The sequence below is a fragment of the Cervus canadensis genome, chromosome 12 (assembly GCF_019320065.1).
Source record: "Cervus canadensis isolate Bull #8, Minnesota chromosome 12, ASM1932006v1, whole genome shotgun sequence".
Taxonomy (NCBI): Eukaryota; Metazoa; Chordata; class Mammalia; order Artiodactyla; family Cervidae; genus Cervus; species Cervus canadensis.
The window spans coordinates 13,600,834-13,614,705 of NC_057397.1; the positions used below are offsets into that span (position 1 = coordinate 13,600,834).

General features: G+C 44.7%; 1 protein-coding gene across 2 annotated transcripts; it reads left to right on the top strand.

Moving 5' to 3' along the window:
- Nucleotides 1-7,869: 7,869 nt before the first annotated feature.
- Nucleotides 7,870-13,589, top strand: TRMT12 (tRNA methyltransferase 12 homolog). 2 transcript variants are annotated; one of them, XR_006272343.1, is made up of 2 exons: nucleotides 7,870-9,363; nucleotides 12,150-13,589. XR_006272343.1 is itself a non-coding variant. In XM_043483895.1 (2 exons), exon 1 carries the CDS (start codon nucleotides 7,899-7,901, stop codon nucleotides 9,273-9,275), a length of 1,377 nt encoding a protein of 458 aa, XP_043339830.1. In that variant the 5' UTR covers nucleotides 7,870-7,898; the 3' UTR covers nucleotides 9,276-9,308; nucleotides 12,150-13,589. The 2 variants fall into 2 exon arrangements, 1 of the variants encoding a protein (XP_043339830.1); XM_043483895.1 differs by having other exon boundaries at nucleotides 7,870-9,308.
- Nucleotides 13,590-13,872: the final 283 nt, after the last annotated feature.

The window sequence follows — 13,872 nt, forward strand, 5'->3', positions numbered from 1 at the left end:
AAAAGAAAGCTAGCTTTATTGAGGAAGCTGGCAGTCCTGGGTGAAGGTGGACTCGTGTCCCTGTAATTAATTCTCTCAAATCCCCAGGTTTTGTTTGGAGATTAGATAGGGAAAAGAGGAAAGGGCTATATGCTGGGGAGGGGGTAATATTCTGTTTTCATAGATGATTATTTCCATCACGTGGTTCTAAGTAGCTGTCACCTCTCAGTTGTGGTTGGAACATTATCTGAGCCATAAGTCTCTGGTTAGCTGGCCCTGGTTTTAACCAGTTTGGGGTCTACATGCTTGTGGTCAGCATACAGTTAACTTCTTGCTCTGGGGGTTAGGGTTAGCTCAAAGGGTATGGGTGAGAATAAAATCTATGTATGAGGAGAAACTAAAAGTCCTTGACTTTGTTTAAGAGCTAAACTATTATTATTTTGGCTTGTTAGACTATTTTCATTTGTTTCTGCATTTTCTTATTTTTCTGATTAAATTTATACTTTGCCTAAAGTATTTCGTCCAGACAGGAGGCAGGCAGAGGACATAGGATGGGGGCAGAAGTGGCAGTCTGTCCTGGCAAGGCCCCATAGGTTCCTGATCAGTTACAGTTTTATGTAGTCTCACTGGTTTAATTTTGCTTTTGTTGTCTTTGCTTTTATTTATTTTATTTTTATTTTTGACCATGTCTTTAGGCTGGAGGGATCTTAGTTCCTGGACCAGGGATCACACCCAGGTCCCCGGCAGTTGAAGGGCAGAGTCCTAACTACTGGATCACCAGGGAATTCCCCTGCCTGAGGCTTTACTGTCATGCCCAAAGAAATCATTATGAAGAACGAACATCAAGGAGCTTTCTCCTGGGAATTTTATGGTTTCAGGTCTTACATTTATGTGAAGTGAAAGTCGCTCAGTCATGTCTGACTTTTTGCGACCCCATGGACAATACAGCTCATGGAATTATCCAGGCCAGAATACTGGAGTGGGTAAGCCGTTCCTTTCTCTAGAGGATCTTCCCAACCCAGGGATCGAACCCAGGTCTCCCTCATCCCTCAGTAAAGGCAGATTCTGTACTAGCTGAGCCACCAGGGAAGCCCTGGAATCAAATTCCATAAAAGGAAATTTCTGTCCTTAGGTCTTACATTTAAGCCTTTAATAATTTTGAGGTGATGTTTGAATATGTGTAAAATAAGGATCCAAATTTATTCTCTTGCACATGGATATTCAGTTTTCCCAAAACCATTTATTGAAGAGAGTGTCTTTTTCCCTTTGTGTCTCCTTGGCATCTTTGTTGAAAATTAGTCAACCATATATGTGTGGATGTAAGGTTTTATCAATGCATTCCTTGTAAAATTCCTCATACCTCAATATGTGAAATTTTCTTCCATTAGTGAGAAGCCTGGGATCAAAATTTTAAAAGGGAAAATCTGAAAATATTTAGGATGGGGGAACTGAAAGAGGAGAAAGGTGCTAAGGGGCCAAGCTAAAGAGAGAAACAGCCCCCACACCCCAGAGTGGGTTTGTCTGGGCAAACAAAAAGACAGGGAGGCTCCCAAAGTACCCTGACCCACCAAGTGTGGGGAGACCCAAAAGGCCACGCAGATGCAGACAGTTGTAGTCACAGCTGACAAGAACCCTCTTAACCCCTTACTTCAGCATCATCATAATTTTGAAATTATGTCAAAATTCCAGGTGCAAAACTATAGCCCAGTCCTCAATGGGAAGATTCTATCAGTTGGGAGAAAGGGAACCTTGAGGACAGAAATTAAGTTGAATTACAGAAAATAAAGCAGCTCTTGCTTGTTCTAAACATAGTGGATAAGTATCAGGGGCCATTCATGGCCAAGACAGGGAGGCTCTCCTATTTAATTTTCTCTCCCGCACTGATGTAGTTGGCACAGGGAAGGGTAATGCTGGATTTTTCTTTTCTTACTTTGGCTTACACAAGAAATATAAACTTTTGGAAAATCCTCAGCCAGCAACCACTTGGTTTAAAATTTTCTTTTTGAAAAAATTAATTAATGTGGCTGCGCTGGGTCACGTAGGACCTTTGTTGTGTCACATGGGATCTTTCCCGATTAGACTCTCTAGTTTCAGCATGTGGGCTTCTGTAGTTGCGGCCCAAGGGCTTAGCTGCCCCGTGGTATATGGGATCCTAGTTCCCTGACCAGGGATTGAACCCGAGCCCCCTGAATTACAAGGCAGACTCTCAACCACTGGGCCACCAGGGAAGTCCTAAAAATTTCTTGATAAAGGATCCAATCACATTGTCAGAGAGGGGCTTCCCTGGTGGCTCAGCTGGTAGAGAAACTGCCCGCAATACGGGAGACCTGGGTTCGATCCCTGGGTTGGGAAGATCCCCTGGAGAAGGGAAAGGCTACCCACTCCAGTATTCCGGCCTAGAAAATTCCATGGACTGTATAGTCCATGCGGCTGCAAAGAGTTGAACACATTGTCAGAGAGATTACCTATTAGACTTTTTTTTTTCTATTAGACTTCTTAAGACAAATGGGTTGAATGACAGGAGATTCTTCAGAGGAGGGCTAAGGTGAGACCTAACCATCGGATGTGTGTCTCTGCCTGCCTCCTTCATGCACTGGATGTGCTGCTGACGTCTGATAACCAGGTTGCCCTTTCATTCCTTCCCTTCTCGTGACTTAAGAGTGATCGATGTTCCTGTCCTAGAGCAAGTTTCTTCTTGTGGGATATTTCTTTATGCTGTTCTGCCAAAATGAGAAGTAAACCTGAAAACTGGGAGATTCCTGAGTTTGGAGGGTGAATTTGGCATGATTAAGACAGGAAGGCTGGAGCATAGACCAGCAACTTGGGGCTTCTGTGCTTGTTCTTCCATTCTAGTTTAATGAGTGCTGTGTGCTTTTAGGGAGTTAGAAGAGTGTGTCTTAGTGAGTCAGACTTGTATCGAATGTGATTTTTCATTAGATACTCTACTTTAGACTTTTTTTAACGTCTAGGGTATTTATGATTATATGTGCTACATTATTGAATATATTCCTAGCAGGAGACAACTTCCATTTTAACCAGACATTATCAAGAACTGAATCTTCTGTTTAAAATTGTATTTGTCTGGGGACTTCCCTGGTGGTCCAGTGACAAAGACTCTGCGCTCCCAATATAGGGGGCCTGGGTTCTAGCCCTGGTCAGGGAACTAGGTCCCACATGCCACAACTGAAGATCCTGTGTGCCCCAACTAAGACCTGGCACAGTCAAATAAATAAATATTTTTTAAATAAAAAAATAAAGTTATACCTATCTGAAGATTAAAAGAACTTTCTCTACTCTAGTTACTGATGTCTTACTTTTGAAACCTGGTTTCTCCTCCACGAACAGTGTCCTTCCAGTGCTCAGCACCAGAGAACACATTCATGTCATCGTGTGACAACTGGCCTGCATTTTTGTGTCAAGATGCCCATGAGTCAGCAGTCAGCTGTAGGAGTATACTTCTCAACCTGAACAGCTAGCTAGAACTTAACCACACACGGAAGTGGATTGCAGCACATAGGTGTATCCCACTAACCCCCAGTTAAATGTATTCTCATCTTAACCTGCTCGGTCCCCAGACTGCCTGCAGCCACTTGAAGGTCACTCTTCAAGAAGGGAAGTGGGCCAGGAGGAAAGTGGCATGGAGTAACACAGTGATCTTAACCATTTGTGGTGAAGACTTCTTTACTTGTGCAAATTTTACCCAAACACATGACCTTGTGAAACAGTGGTGAAGGGTCCCATGCAAGGCCTTTGGAAGGGGCCTGGGCAAGTGAAGGAACCTGAGCTTTTAGCTTCATTAATGTCACAGTAAACCTGCTTCTGAGAACAGGAAGCTCACTAGCTGCTGCTCTGCTTTGAGTGAGTCTTATGTACCCACCTTAATTCAGCTGGCGAGGTGGCTACACGTCTGCTCATCTAAAGCAGAACAGCCTGACTCTGAAATAGTCATTTCTCTCTTATTATTTTGGCCACACTGCACGGCATGCAGGACCTTAGTTCCCTGACCAGGGATCGAACTTGTACCCGTTGCAGTGGAAGTGCAGAGTACGACCCACCGAGTTGCCAGAGAAGTCGCTGAAAAGTCATTTCTCCACAAAGTTATTTGCTGTGCACCATCTTGCCCAGGCACTGTGCTGAGGGTCAGGACCGAAAGAAAATGTGGACCCCTGCTCTTGAAGGGGTCACTGTCCGGCCAGGTGGATCTCTGTACTCGGTGGCATGTGCCACATGTGAAAAATGAACAGCAACTTTAAGGGCCCCCTAGAAGAAGCAGGAGCCCCTCCTGACGTGAGGGTGTGGCTGAGGGAGGGAGGGAGGGAGTGTGTTGGGGAAGGTAGGGGAGGTGATGCCTGAGTTGAGTTTCAAGGCGAGGAGGGTGCAGGGGGAGATGCAGGATAGCAATGCCCTTCGGCCTTCTCCCTGGGCTGTGATAGGTCGTCCTAAAGCCTACAGGTGGATGGACTGGCCAGGTGGGTAAGAAGCATCCATTGCACAGGAGGAAAGCGGGGAGTATGTTCACAGCGCCCTCACTACAGCCACACAAAGGGACTGAAGCAGTCCCTCCCGTCTGTTTTCCCATGAACACACCCCTGCAGAGACCTGGTAACACATGTACATTCAGACTAAGTATTCACCGGCACCAGGCTTTTAAGCCAGCAACTCTAATCTTGAGAGCTCTAAACTTTGTATCTACATATTTTATTTACAAATTTTGGAAAAGAGTTATAGTACTAATGTATTTTGTACTTTATTAAATATATGCAGATATAGAAATTAAAGATATGAGATACAAAAAAATTTTGAAATTTGAAAAGTTTAGTATTTCTCCTTCTTTCCCACTGGGACCATCTGGCATACTCATGGGGTGTACTGCATCATTTTGGAGCCTTTTGAAAAGCAGTGTGGTCAAATTGTTCTTGGAAGCAGTATGGCGAGAGTGGTTAAAAATGTAGATGCAGGGACTTCCTTGGTGGTCCAGTGGCTAAGACTCTGCACTCCCAATGCAGGGGCTCAGATTTGATCCCTGGTCAGGGAACTAGATCTTACAGCCTTTTAGCAGCAACTAAAAGAACCCATGTGCCACAACTAAGACCCAGCACAAGTGAAAATGTAGACTCAGGAGCCAGCTGACCTTCATGCAAATCCTGGCTCCACCATTTCCTCTCTGTGTGATAATTTCAATATCCTTTTCTTTAAAATACACCTCACTGAGTTCTTGGGAAGGTTAATTAAAACATTGACATCAGTGCTTGGCACATGGTAAGCACTTGTTAAATGTTAATTATTATTTTCCTCAGTTCCCCTATTTAAAACAATTTAAAATCTTTTGCTTTACATTGTCCTTCCAAAAAAAAAAAAAAAAAACCCAGATGTGAGGTGAAGGAGAGAGAAGCCTGGAAAGACTTCCTGAAAAAGGTGATCCCCAATCTGAGTTGGAACCTTCAGAAACACACTGGAGTTTGCTGGGTGAAGGTGAAGGTAAACAAGAGTCAGCTCAGCCTTTTCTTAGGTAAACCGTACATTTTATGAACACTTTTTCCATAGATGCTATTCTTGTCTCTTAGGTCTCCTTCCTGTCGTTCTTCTAAACTCCTCTTCAGAACTCTTTGTTGTTTCCAGGGGCTTTTTCGCCTAGTGCCTTAGAGGAATGTCAACTTAAAGCCTGGCTTTTGCTCACTCTCCCTTATGCGTTCTTGGTTAATTCCACAATCAAACACTAAAACCAACCCCATTTCCAGCCTCTGCAGCTGTCAGAGGTTGGCAGTAAGACCCCTTTCTGTCCCAGAGGGGTAGGCAGAAGTCTATGCGGCGGACACTTCTTGTTTCCTCTAGCTCTGCCCTACTCTTCCTGCCCCAGTGAGCTCACAGAGCCTGGAAATGTAGTGCCTGTCTTGAAACCACAAGGATGAAAGGATCTCACTGAGGCTGAGAGGGAGCCTGGTTAACTGAGGATTTCCTTGAGCAGCTACACCCGCCCTGGGCTGTTATATTTAAAATTTATACACCTCCCCGCCTGCTGTGGAGCTTGTGTTACTTGCTGCCAAATATACTCACACGTCTGGATTAACCATGTCAATAAGGGATGTCTAATAGAGATTAATGAATAAAGGCCTACTGGAAAGGATAGGCTCCTTGAGAAGTCGGGAAAATCCAAACCATCTGAAACCCAGGATTCAGACACTTCAACTGCTCTGGTACTGGTTATTGCTGCCATCTAGTGGCAATATCTTGGAGCTAAAATTCTTTCTGGCCATGAACTATTTTCACCTGCAGATTTTTCTTCTTTCTTCATTCACTCATGTTCAGTCTACAAATATTTTATGAGGAAGTACTATGTGTGGTGAGACCTCTTAAATACAGTAAGGAATATGATAATGAGGAGAGGAAATTCAGTTTCTTACCTCGTCAAACATACACATCTGGGGGAAGATAGCCATTAACCAAATTTAAAGATGAAAAAGCATTGGGAAGAGCTATAAGAGAAGAGCATGCGGCTATGACTATCATTGATAAAGATCTGATTTGTACAGGAGATGCTTATCCAGCACATCCTGAGATTTATTTCTGAAATCTCAGGGAATAACCAGGTTAGGAAAAGAGTGGGAGCAGTCCTGAAAGTGAGCTTCAGCAAAGGGAGGGAGTATGTTGAATACAAGGGAATAAAATAAGGCCATGCATTTAGATATACTCAATACTAGGCATTCAGGTTTCTGAATTGAGGCTATGTTTGTGAATTGTAGTGACGACAGAATTACTTTATCTGAGCATGAACTTAAAAATGGATCAGCTAACACACAGGCCTGTTAGCTCCACCACCACCGACAGAATACATGTTCTTCTTTTCAAGAGCACATGGAACATTCTCCAGGATAAACCGTACACTAAATCATAAAACAAGCCCTGATAAATTTAAAAGGATTGAAATCATACCAAAGTATGTTTTCTGACCACAGCGGACTGAAGTTAGAAATCAGTGACAAGAGGGACTTCCTTGGTGGTCCGGTGGATAAGAAGCCACACTCCCAATGCAGGGGGCCGGAGTGTGATCCCTGGTCAGGAACTAGATCCTGCATTTATGCTGCAACTAAGAGTCTGGACGCCACAATGGAGATCCAGTGAATCACAAGAAAGACCCAGTGCAGCTAAAATGGATTTAAAAGAGAGAGAGACTAAAGAAGGAACAGATTAAAAAAAAAAATGACAGAGTTGGACATGACTGAGCAACTATAAGTGTCCCTGTCTGAGGGAGAAAGGCTATTAAGTGTAAACAAATAAATAGAAAATCAGGGGCTAAAGAAGGAATCACTGTGTTAAATAGATATAACGTGGAGGGGAGAGAGTGACACTTTTGAGTGTTTAATGAAGGCCTCACAAGAAGATAACCTTCAGACAAATCTCCTGGCATTTTATCTTCTGGGGAAGGGCATTTCAGCAAGTGTAGAGGCAAAAGCACAGGAAAAAGTTTGGCCTGGTTTAGAAAGCGAAAGGAGACCGGTGTCCCTACAGTGTGTTTAGCCTTGAGAATAATTTCATCTCAGGCTGAGATTTAGGTGCAGCAGGAGACTAAGGGAAGGCTTTCTCCAAATATAGGGCATCATTTCAGGGGCATGTCTCTCTTTTGATCGCTAAACAGCATGGAAGAGAGTGACTGAGGCTTCTGGAGGATACCAACTAATTTGAAGTTTATAAGTCGACAGTTCAAGTCGACTAAGTTTGTAAATCCTTCTTGTTACTAATTTTCTCATAGGCTGGAGCAAGTAATGGTTGACCACAACAAAGATGGCGGCTGCGGCTTCACACCCAACGGCGACGCCGACGCCATTCGTCAACAAGAGAGATAATATAATTTAGTTCCGGCCTGCCTGTTTGACGTCACTTCCGGCCCCCGCCGGCGATGTGCGAGCTTTTCTTCCTGTTTTATGCGTGGATGTGTAGAGGCAGGTGGAGGGAGTCGGAGAGAATGTGGGGCCAGCAACAACATGGAAGGGACAGGCGGGAAGCCCACTGCTGTTGTTGCAGTTGTGACTGAGCCTCGATTTACCCAGCAATACAGGGAATATCTCGAGAAGCAGAAACTCCTGGATCGACAACACCGTGTGAAAAAGCTGCGGGATGGCACCGTGGCGCTACCGGTTCTGAGGGAGGCCCTCCTTGAGCAGCATCTGCAGGAGCTGAGGAATCGTGTGGCTCCAGGCAGCACCTGTGTGCTGACGCAGCTCCTGGATCCTGTTCCTTCAAAGAAGGCCCAGAGTTACTCACCTGCCCAAAGGCTGTGTCTTGAGGTGAGTCGCTGGGTAGAGGGCCGCGGAGTGACGTGGTCGGCCGAGTTGGAGGCTGACCTGCCCCGATCTTGGCAACGACACGGTGACCTCTTGTTGCTGAGTGAGGACTGTTTCCAAGCCAAGCAATGGAGACATCTGGAGCCAGAACTCTGGGAGACGGTTGCCTCGGCACTTGGCGTCCAGCGTTTGGCCAAACGAGGGCGGGTGTCCCCGGATAGCACTCGGACTCCAGCGGTGAGGATGCTGCTGGGCAACCACGGCTGGGTAGAGCATGTGGATAATGGGATTCGGTATAAGTTTGACGTGACCCAGTGCATGTTCTCCTTCGGAAACATCACTGAGAAGCTTCGTGTGGCGTCGCTGCCCTGCGCCGGAGAAGTGCTGGTGGATCTCTATGCGGGGATTGGTTATTTTACCTTGCCTTTCCTAGTTCATGCCGAGGCTGCTTTCGTCCATGCTTGTGAGTGGAATCCCCATGCAGTAGTTGCTCTGAGAAATAACCTTGAACTCAATGGAGTAGCTGATCGATGCCAAATACACTTTGGGGATAACAGAAAACTGAAGCTATCAAACGTTGCGGACCGGGTGAATCTGGGGCTGATTCCCAGCTCTGAAGAAGGCTGGCCCATTGCCTGCCGATTGCTAAAACAGGATGCTGGAGGCATTTTGCATATTCACCAAAATGTGGAGTCTTTCCCAGGGAAGACTCTCCAGCCTCCTGGAAGCAGTGAGATAGAAGAGCATTGGCCTTCTCCTCAGCAGATTATCAGCAACCAGTTGAAAAATGGAGCTACCAGTGATTCTAGGAGGAAAACACTGTCAGTGGCTACCAAGCCAGAGTGGCAGAGGTGGGCCGAAGCTGCAGAGACTCGAATTGCCACTCTTCTTCATCAGGTGCATGGAAAACCGTGGAAGACACAAATCTTGCACATCCAACCAGTGAAATCCTATGCTCCCCACGTGGATCACATAGTCCTGGATTTGGAATGCCGCCCCTGTCCTCTAGTTGGCTAGAGGAGGTGGATCCTGAGATGGGAGGATCTACTTGTGAGTCACCCTGAAAGCATCAGCTCAGGCTGGATCTCACCCCTCTTGTCTCCTGGTAATCTAACATTTTGTGACCCTGAAAGCAGGCCCTCAATCAATACATACAACTTCACTTGTCTTCCATTAACACACTACAGAATGAGCCACATACGTGGGAGAAAGCAGTGTGGCTCATTGAAATGAGACCTGTCTGCACAGTTACAAGTTCTGAATTCTGACCTTGGCTCTGTCTGTCTGACCCAGGGTACATGGTTTCAATATTCTTTTTGGCCTAGGATCTTCTCATTTGCAAAATGAGGTTTTCCATGTATGATTTCACATGCTTATTACCTAATAGACAGTTGTACACAGGGCATTTGTTATTTTAAAGTGGAAGACACAATGCTGTTTTCAAAATCACTGCAGCTGTCATGTGGGAACTTGCCTGGAGTGGTGCCAGGATGGAAGCAGGGAGATGGGTGAGCAGGGCTTCTGTAGTTGTTGAGGCATGAGACGATGGTGGCTTGGACTAGGGTGGTGGCAGTGGGAGGAGAATGGACTTAAGAAATAAAATCGATGGGCCTAAGCCGTGGCGTCCAAAGCAAGACAGAGTGGTGCTTCTTGCTTATTATGACTGACTAAATTAGGGAGGGATGAAGACAATTACTCCAGTGTACTGACTCAGTTCCCTACTTTAGCATGCCTAAATGAGTGTGTGGGGAGCAGGGTGGGGAGAGTGTATCTTATGTTAGGTTTATTGTGGTAGAGAAAATGTTAAAGAATGACTACATTAAGTGATAGGAAAACTAGATTTCCAGCTGTAGCTTGTGCAGTAGCTGCCAATTGCTAGATATTTTTTAAAGTTTGAGTTAAAATTGAGGATCTTTACAGGCCGCAAATTCCCTTTCCATCTTCCTTCCTGGCAACATCAGGGCCAACATAAGGAGCCCTAAGGAATGTCGGAGATTGTGAGTTTTCCAGGCCTCACCTTGGTTTACTGTTGGAATGACTAATTGTAGGGAGTCAGTTTACCTTTGGGGTGACTAATAGTCAAGAATCACCTTTCAGAGCTTTGTTTTGGGGCACTTTGAAGCCACATGGGCCTGTTTGCCTGATGAAAGAAATACAGAGAAGTGTGGCTTGGGAATTCATGGTGGCCTCGTGGCCCAGGCTTTTACTACTGTGGCCTGGCTTCATTCCCTGGTCAGGGAACCAAGATCCCAAGAGCTGTGTGGCCTGGCCAAAAAAAAAAAGCAAAGTGTGGCTTTCTCAGGATTGTGATTGTACCTGGCATTGGGCTGGGCTGCCTGTCCTTCTCTTGCAGTGGTGGCAGTAAGGACAGGATTGCTGCTCTGTGTGTTATTCTGCAAATATTAAATGCCTGTTGTCCACATGAGCTAAAGGAAATATGAAGAGACATTAGATGCTGTCTCTAAGGAACTCCCAGGCTAGCAGCAAACCTAACACAAATGCAGAAAAAGTTGGGACACAGAATGTGTCCATGTGGGTGATAGTTGTCGTGGGAGTGTGAAAGTGGGGAAGAAAAGCTCTGAGAATTGAATGGGGTGGTCTTCAGAGAGATAGTGTTTGAAGTGGCTCTTAAAAACTGGGCAAGATTTTGTTAAGTGGAGTTGGTGTGGAAGCAGGTGCTGCTTGAAGAGACTAACAGGTGCAGTTTGCTCAGAGTGTTTGGAGCGTTGCCAGTAGATCAGTTTGGAACAGCAGCAGCAGTGAGAGGCATGCTGAAGATGAGGGTTGATTAAAAGGATTAAAAGGAACAGTGTCTGGTGCAGGGCAGGCCCCCAGGGAATTCTGGCAGTCACGTGATCCTGCAGAGGGCGCCTGGATTCCATTCCCATCCCACAGAGCAGCCTTCCTGGGTTTGCCTTCATCACTTCCTCTTCCACACACTGGGTTTCTTCTCACATGGGTGCCTACTGCTTTCTCTCCTCAAGCTCAAGATGGCAGGCTGGGGCTTGAGCCAATATGGGGAGGGAGGTGGGGGAGAAACTGAGGAATGAGTCAGGGAGCCACCTGCCCAGGGGCTAGGCGCTGCCTTCCTGCTGTAAGGTGTGGGAGAGGCGGCTCATGTCAGGTGCACCCAAGTGAATTCACTCACCTTGTTCTGCACACCAGGCCCGGAGTATTAGTGGGAAAGGGAGACATGTGGGCTCTGCCTTCATGGAATTCAGGTTCACTCATTCATTTCCTGGCAGGTCTACACAGAAGTGTGACCTGAGGCAAATCGTGAATCTTTCACGATTTCGTTTCCTCATCTGTAGGTTGGAGTTAACAACTGAACGTGTCCTGAAATGAAGGTGCTTGAGTTTAAATGAGTTAACATACGGTAATTGTCATCACAGTGACTAGTATATCGTGAATATTTCCGTTAGTCTTTGTGTCAGGGTAACTACCATTTCCCAGTTCGCCTGTGAGTGATTGCTACACATCTGCTTTACTTAGCAGAAGGTCCATATTTTGAAAGCCATTCACTGGCTAATGAGGATGTTCTGTGAATTCTCCAAATCAGGCACTGGGTAGAGGGCCAGGGACACAGGTGAGTGCAGCCGAGTCCTGCCTACATGGAATCACCATCTGGTGACATAGACATGAGGGAAACAATGTCAGTACCATGTACTAAGTGCACATACAGAAACAAATGGGCTTTTACAGGCACACGTCCGGAGGCACCTCCCACATTTGGGGATCTGGGTTGTGGGGGGTGAAGAGGGTGACTGGGAAGGTGGGAGCAGGGATGCCTAGGCTGAAAGTTCCAGAGTGAGCAGGAGTTGTGTGTGAATGGAAGAAAATAAGGGTCCCTTAACCTTTTTCTCCAATTGAGTATATCCATTTACATTACAGTTTTCTCCAAGCACTTGCTGGATGGCCTGACCCAGAAGAGATGTGTAACTGAACCAAGGAAAGACTAAAGGAGTCAGGAGGCTCACAGAGTCCTTACAGATTCAATCCAGGAATTTGTAGAAGCGCTAAAGCTTTCCTTTGCAGGTGTCAGTATTAGTTGCTGATTAATGCTCCCACTTGATGGAGAAGTTGTGATTAAAAAGCAATGATTTTATCAAACTCTTAACCATGAACTGTATTCATTAACTCCATAATTTTAATAAATTATATACTTGTATTAATATATTAGTATCATGTATAACTTTAATTATGCAAATTAAAAATGATGAGAAACTAGTATGTAGAAAAGTTTTGGGTTTTTTTTCCCAATTTAAACCACATCTTTAGTGATTTTTTTTTAAGTATAATGGATGGCATTAGGTTTTTTAATAATTATTCCATTTTGCATAGTACATTTGATATACATTAATGAAAAACATGAATCAGGATTTAACTGGACCGGAAATATAGGGCTTATGAGATCATTTTTCTCTTAGAAAAAGCGTTTTTAATTTCAGTTTTTCCCACCCTGAATGCACATATGAGAAGAAACTCAATATATGTCATTCTGAACAGCCTCAGGGTGCAGCCACTTCACACTGGACAAGCCATTAAAATAGTCATTTTCAAGCTGAACTATTATTTTAAATGATTAAAACTATTTTCATATTTCTAAAAACATTTTTGAGTTTTGTTCTGGAATAGTTAAGTTACTTGAACAGTTTGATCTTTTTGAATCTTGTTTTTGAGCATTTGTCAGAGCAGCATTTAGTCTGGGATGAATTTTTTTCCATCATGAAGCAAGACCTTTCTTCATTCTCTGACTGATGCCTTGTGAATTAGGACATTTGCCACTCTTACTGGTAGGAACAAGAATTACCCAGCACCCTGTGTGTGTGAGCTCTGAGTATTGTCTCCTGTAATCCTTTCGGATGGTTCTTCTGTTGGCCTTTGGTAGTTTCCTGTCACGTGGGGGGGGTCATTACTCAGCTGAATGCCTTTAGGGCCTGGTCAGCAGATCTCTAGAGTTCTCTCTGTGTGTGCCTCTCTGCTTCCTGGCATTCTGCCCTGTGAACTCTATAGTTACCTGGGCTCCCAGGACTCTGAGTCCCATCTCCTCACCACAGGGAGTCTGCTGACCTCCCCTCGCTTCTTGTGCCACAGCCTAGAACACTTCTCCAGGCAGTGGACCGAAGCAACTGTATGGCTCACTTTGTTTTCCAGTTCTCGTGGACATTGCCCCCTTCATCGCCTATGTCCAGTGGCTTGCGTTGTTTCATAAATTCTGTCTAGTTTTTTTAAACTATTTAGAAGTTTACAATAATTGTTTTGTACGTAAATGTACAGCTTTCACAATCATTGCAGAAATTCACTCTAGCAATAATAAATATACATAACGCACGTCAGTTGACATGTTTCAATATGTAAAGCACATAAGAATTTCTTGCTACAATTATGTTTTAGCAGTGACATCCTTCTGATTAGATATGATAACTTGCAAGATTTCTTGACCAACAATCACACACGATTTCAAGAGGCCAGAAACTGAGAAAACAGGATCTGCCTCTGGGTATTTAAGAAGTCAAGGTTGAATCAAAAGCAAGCAGAAAATATTGAATATGAAGCTAAAACTGAATTTTGGTATAACATGTTTAGGCAGGTAGATATAGATGGATAGACTGAG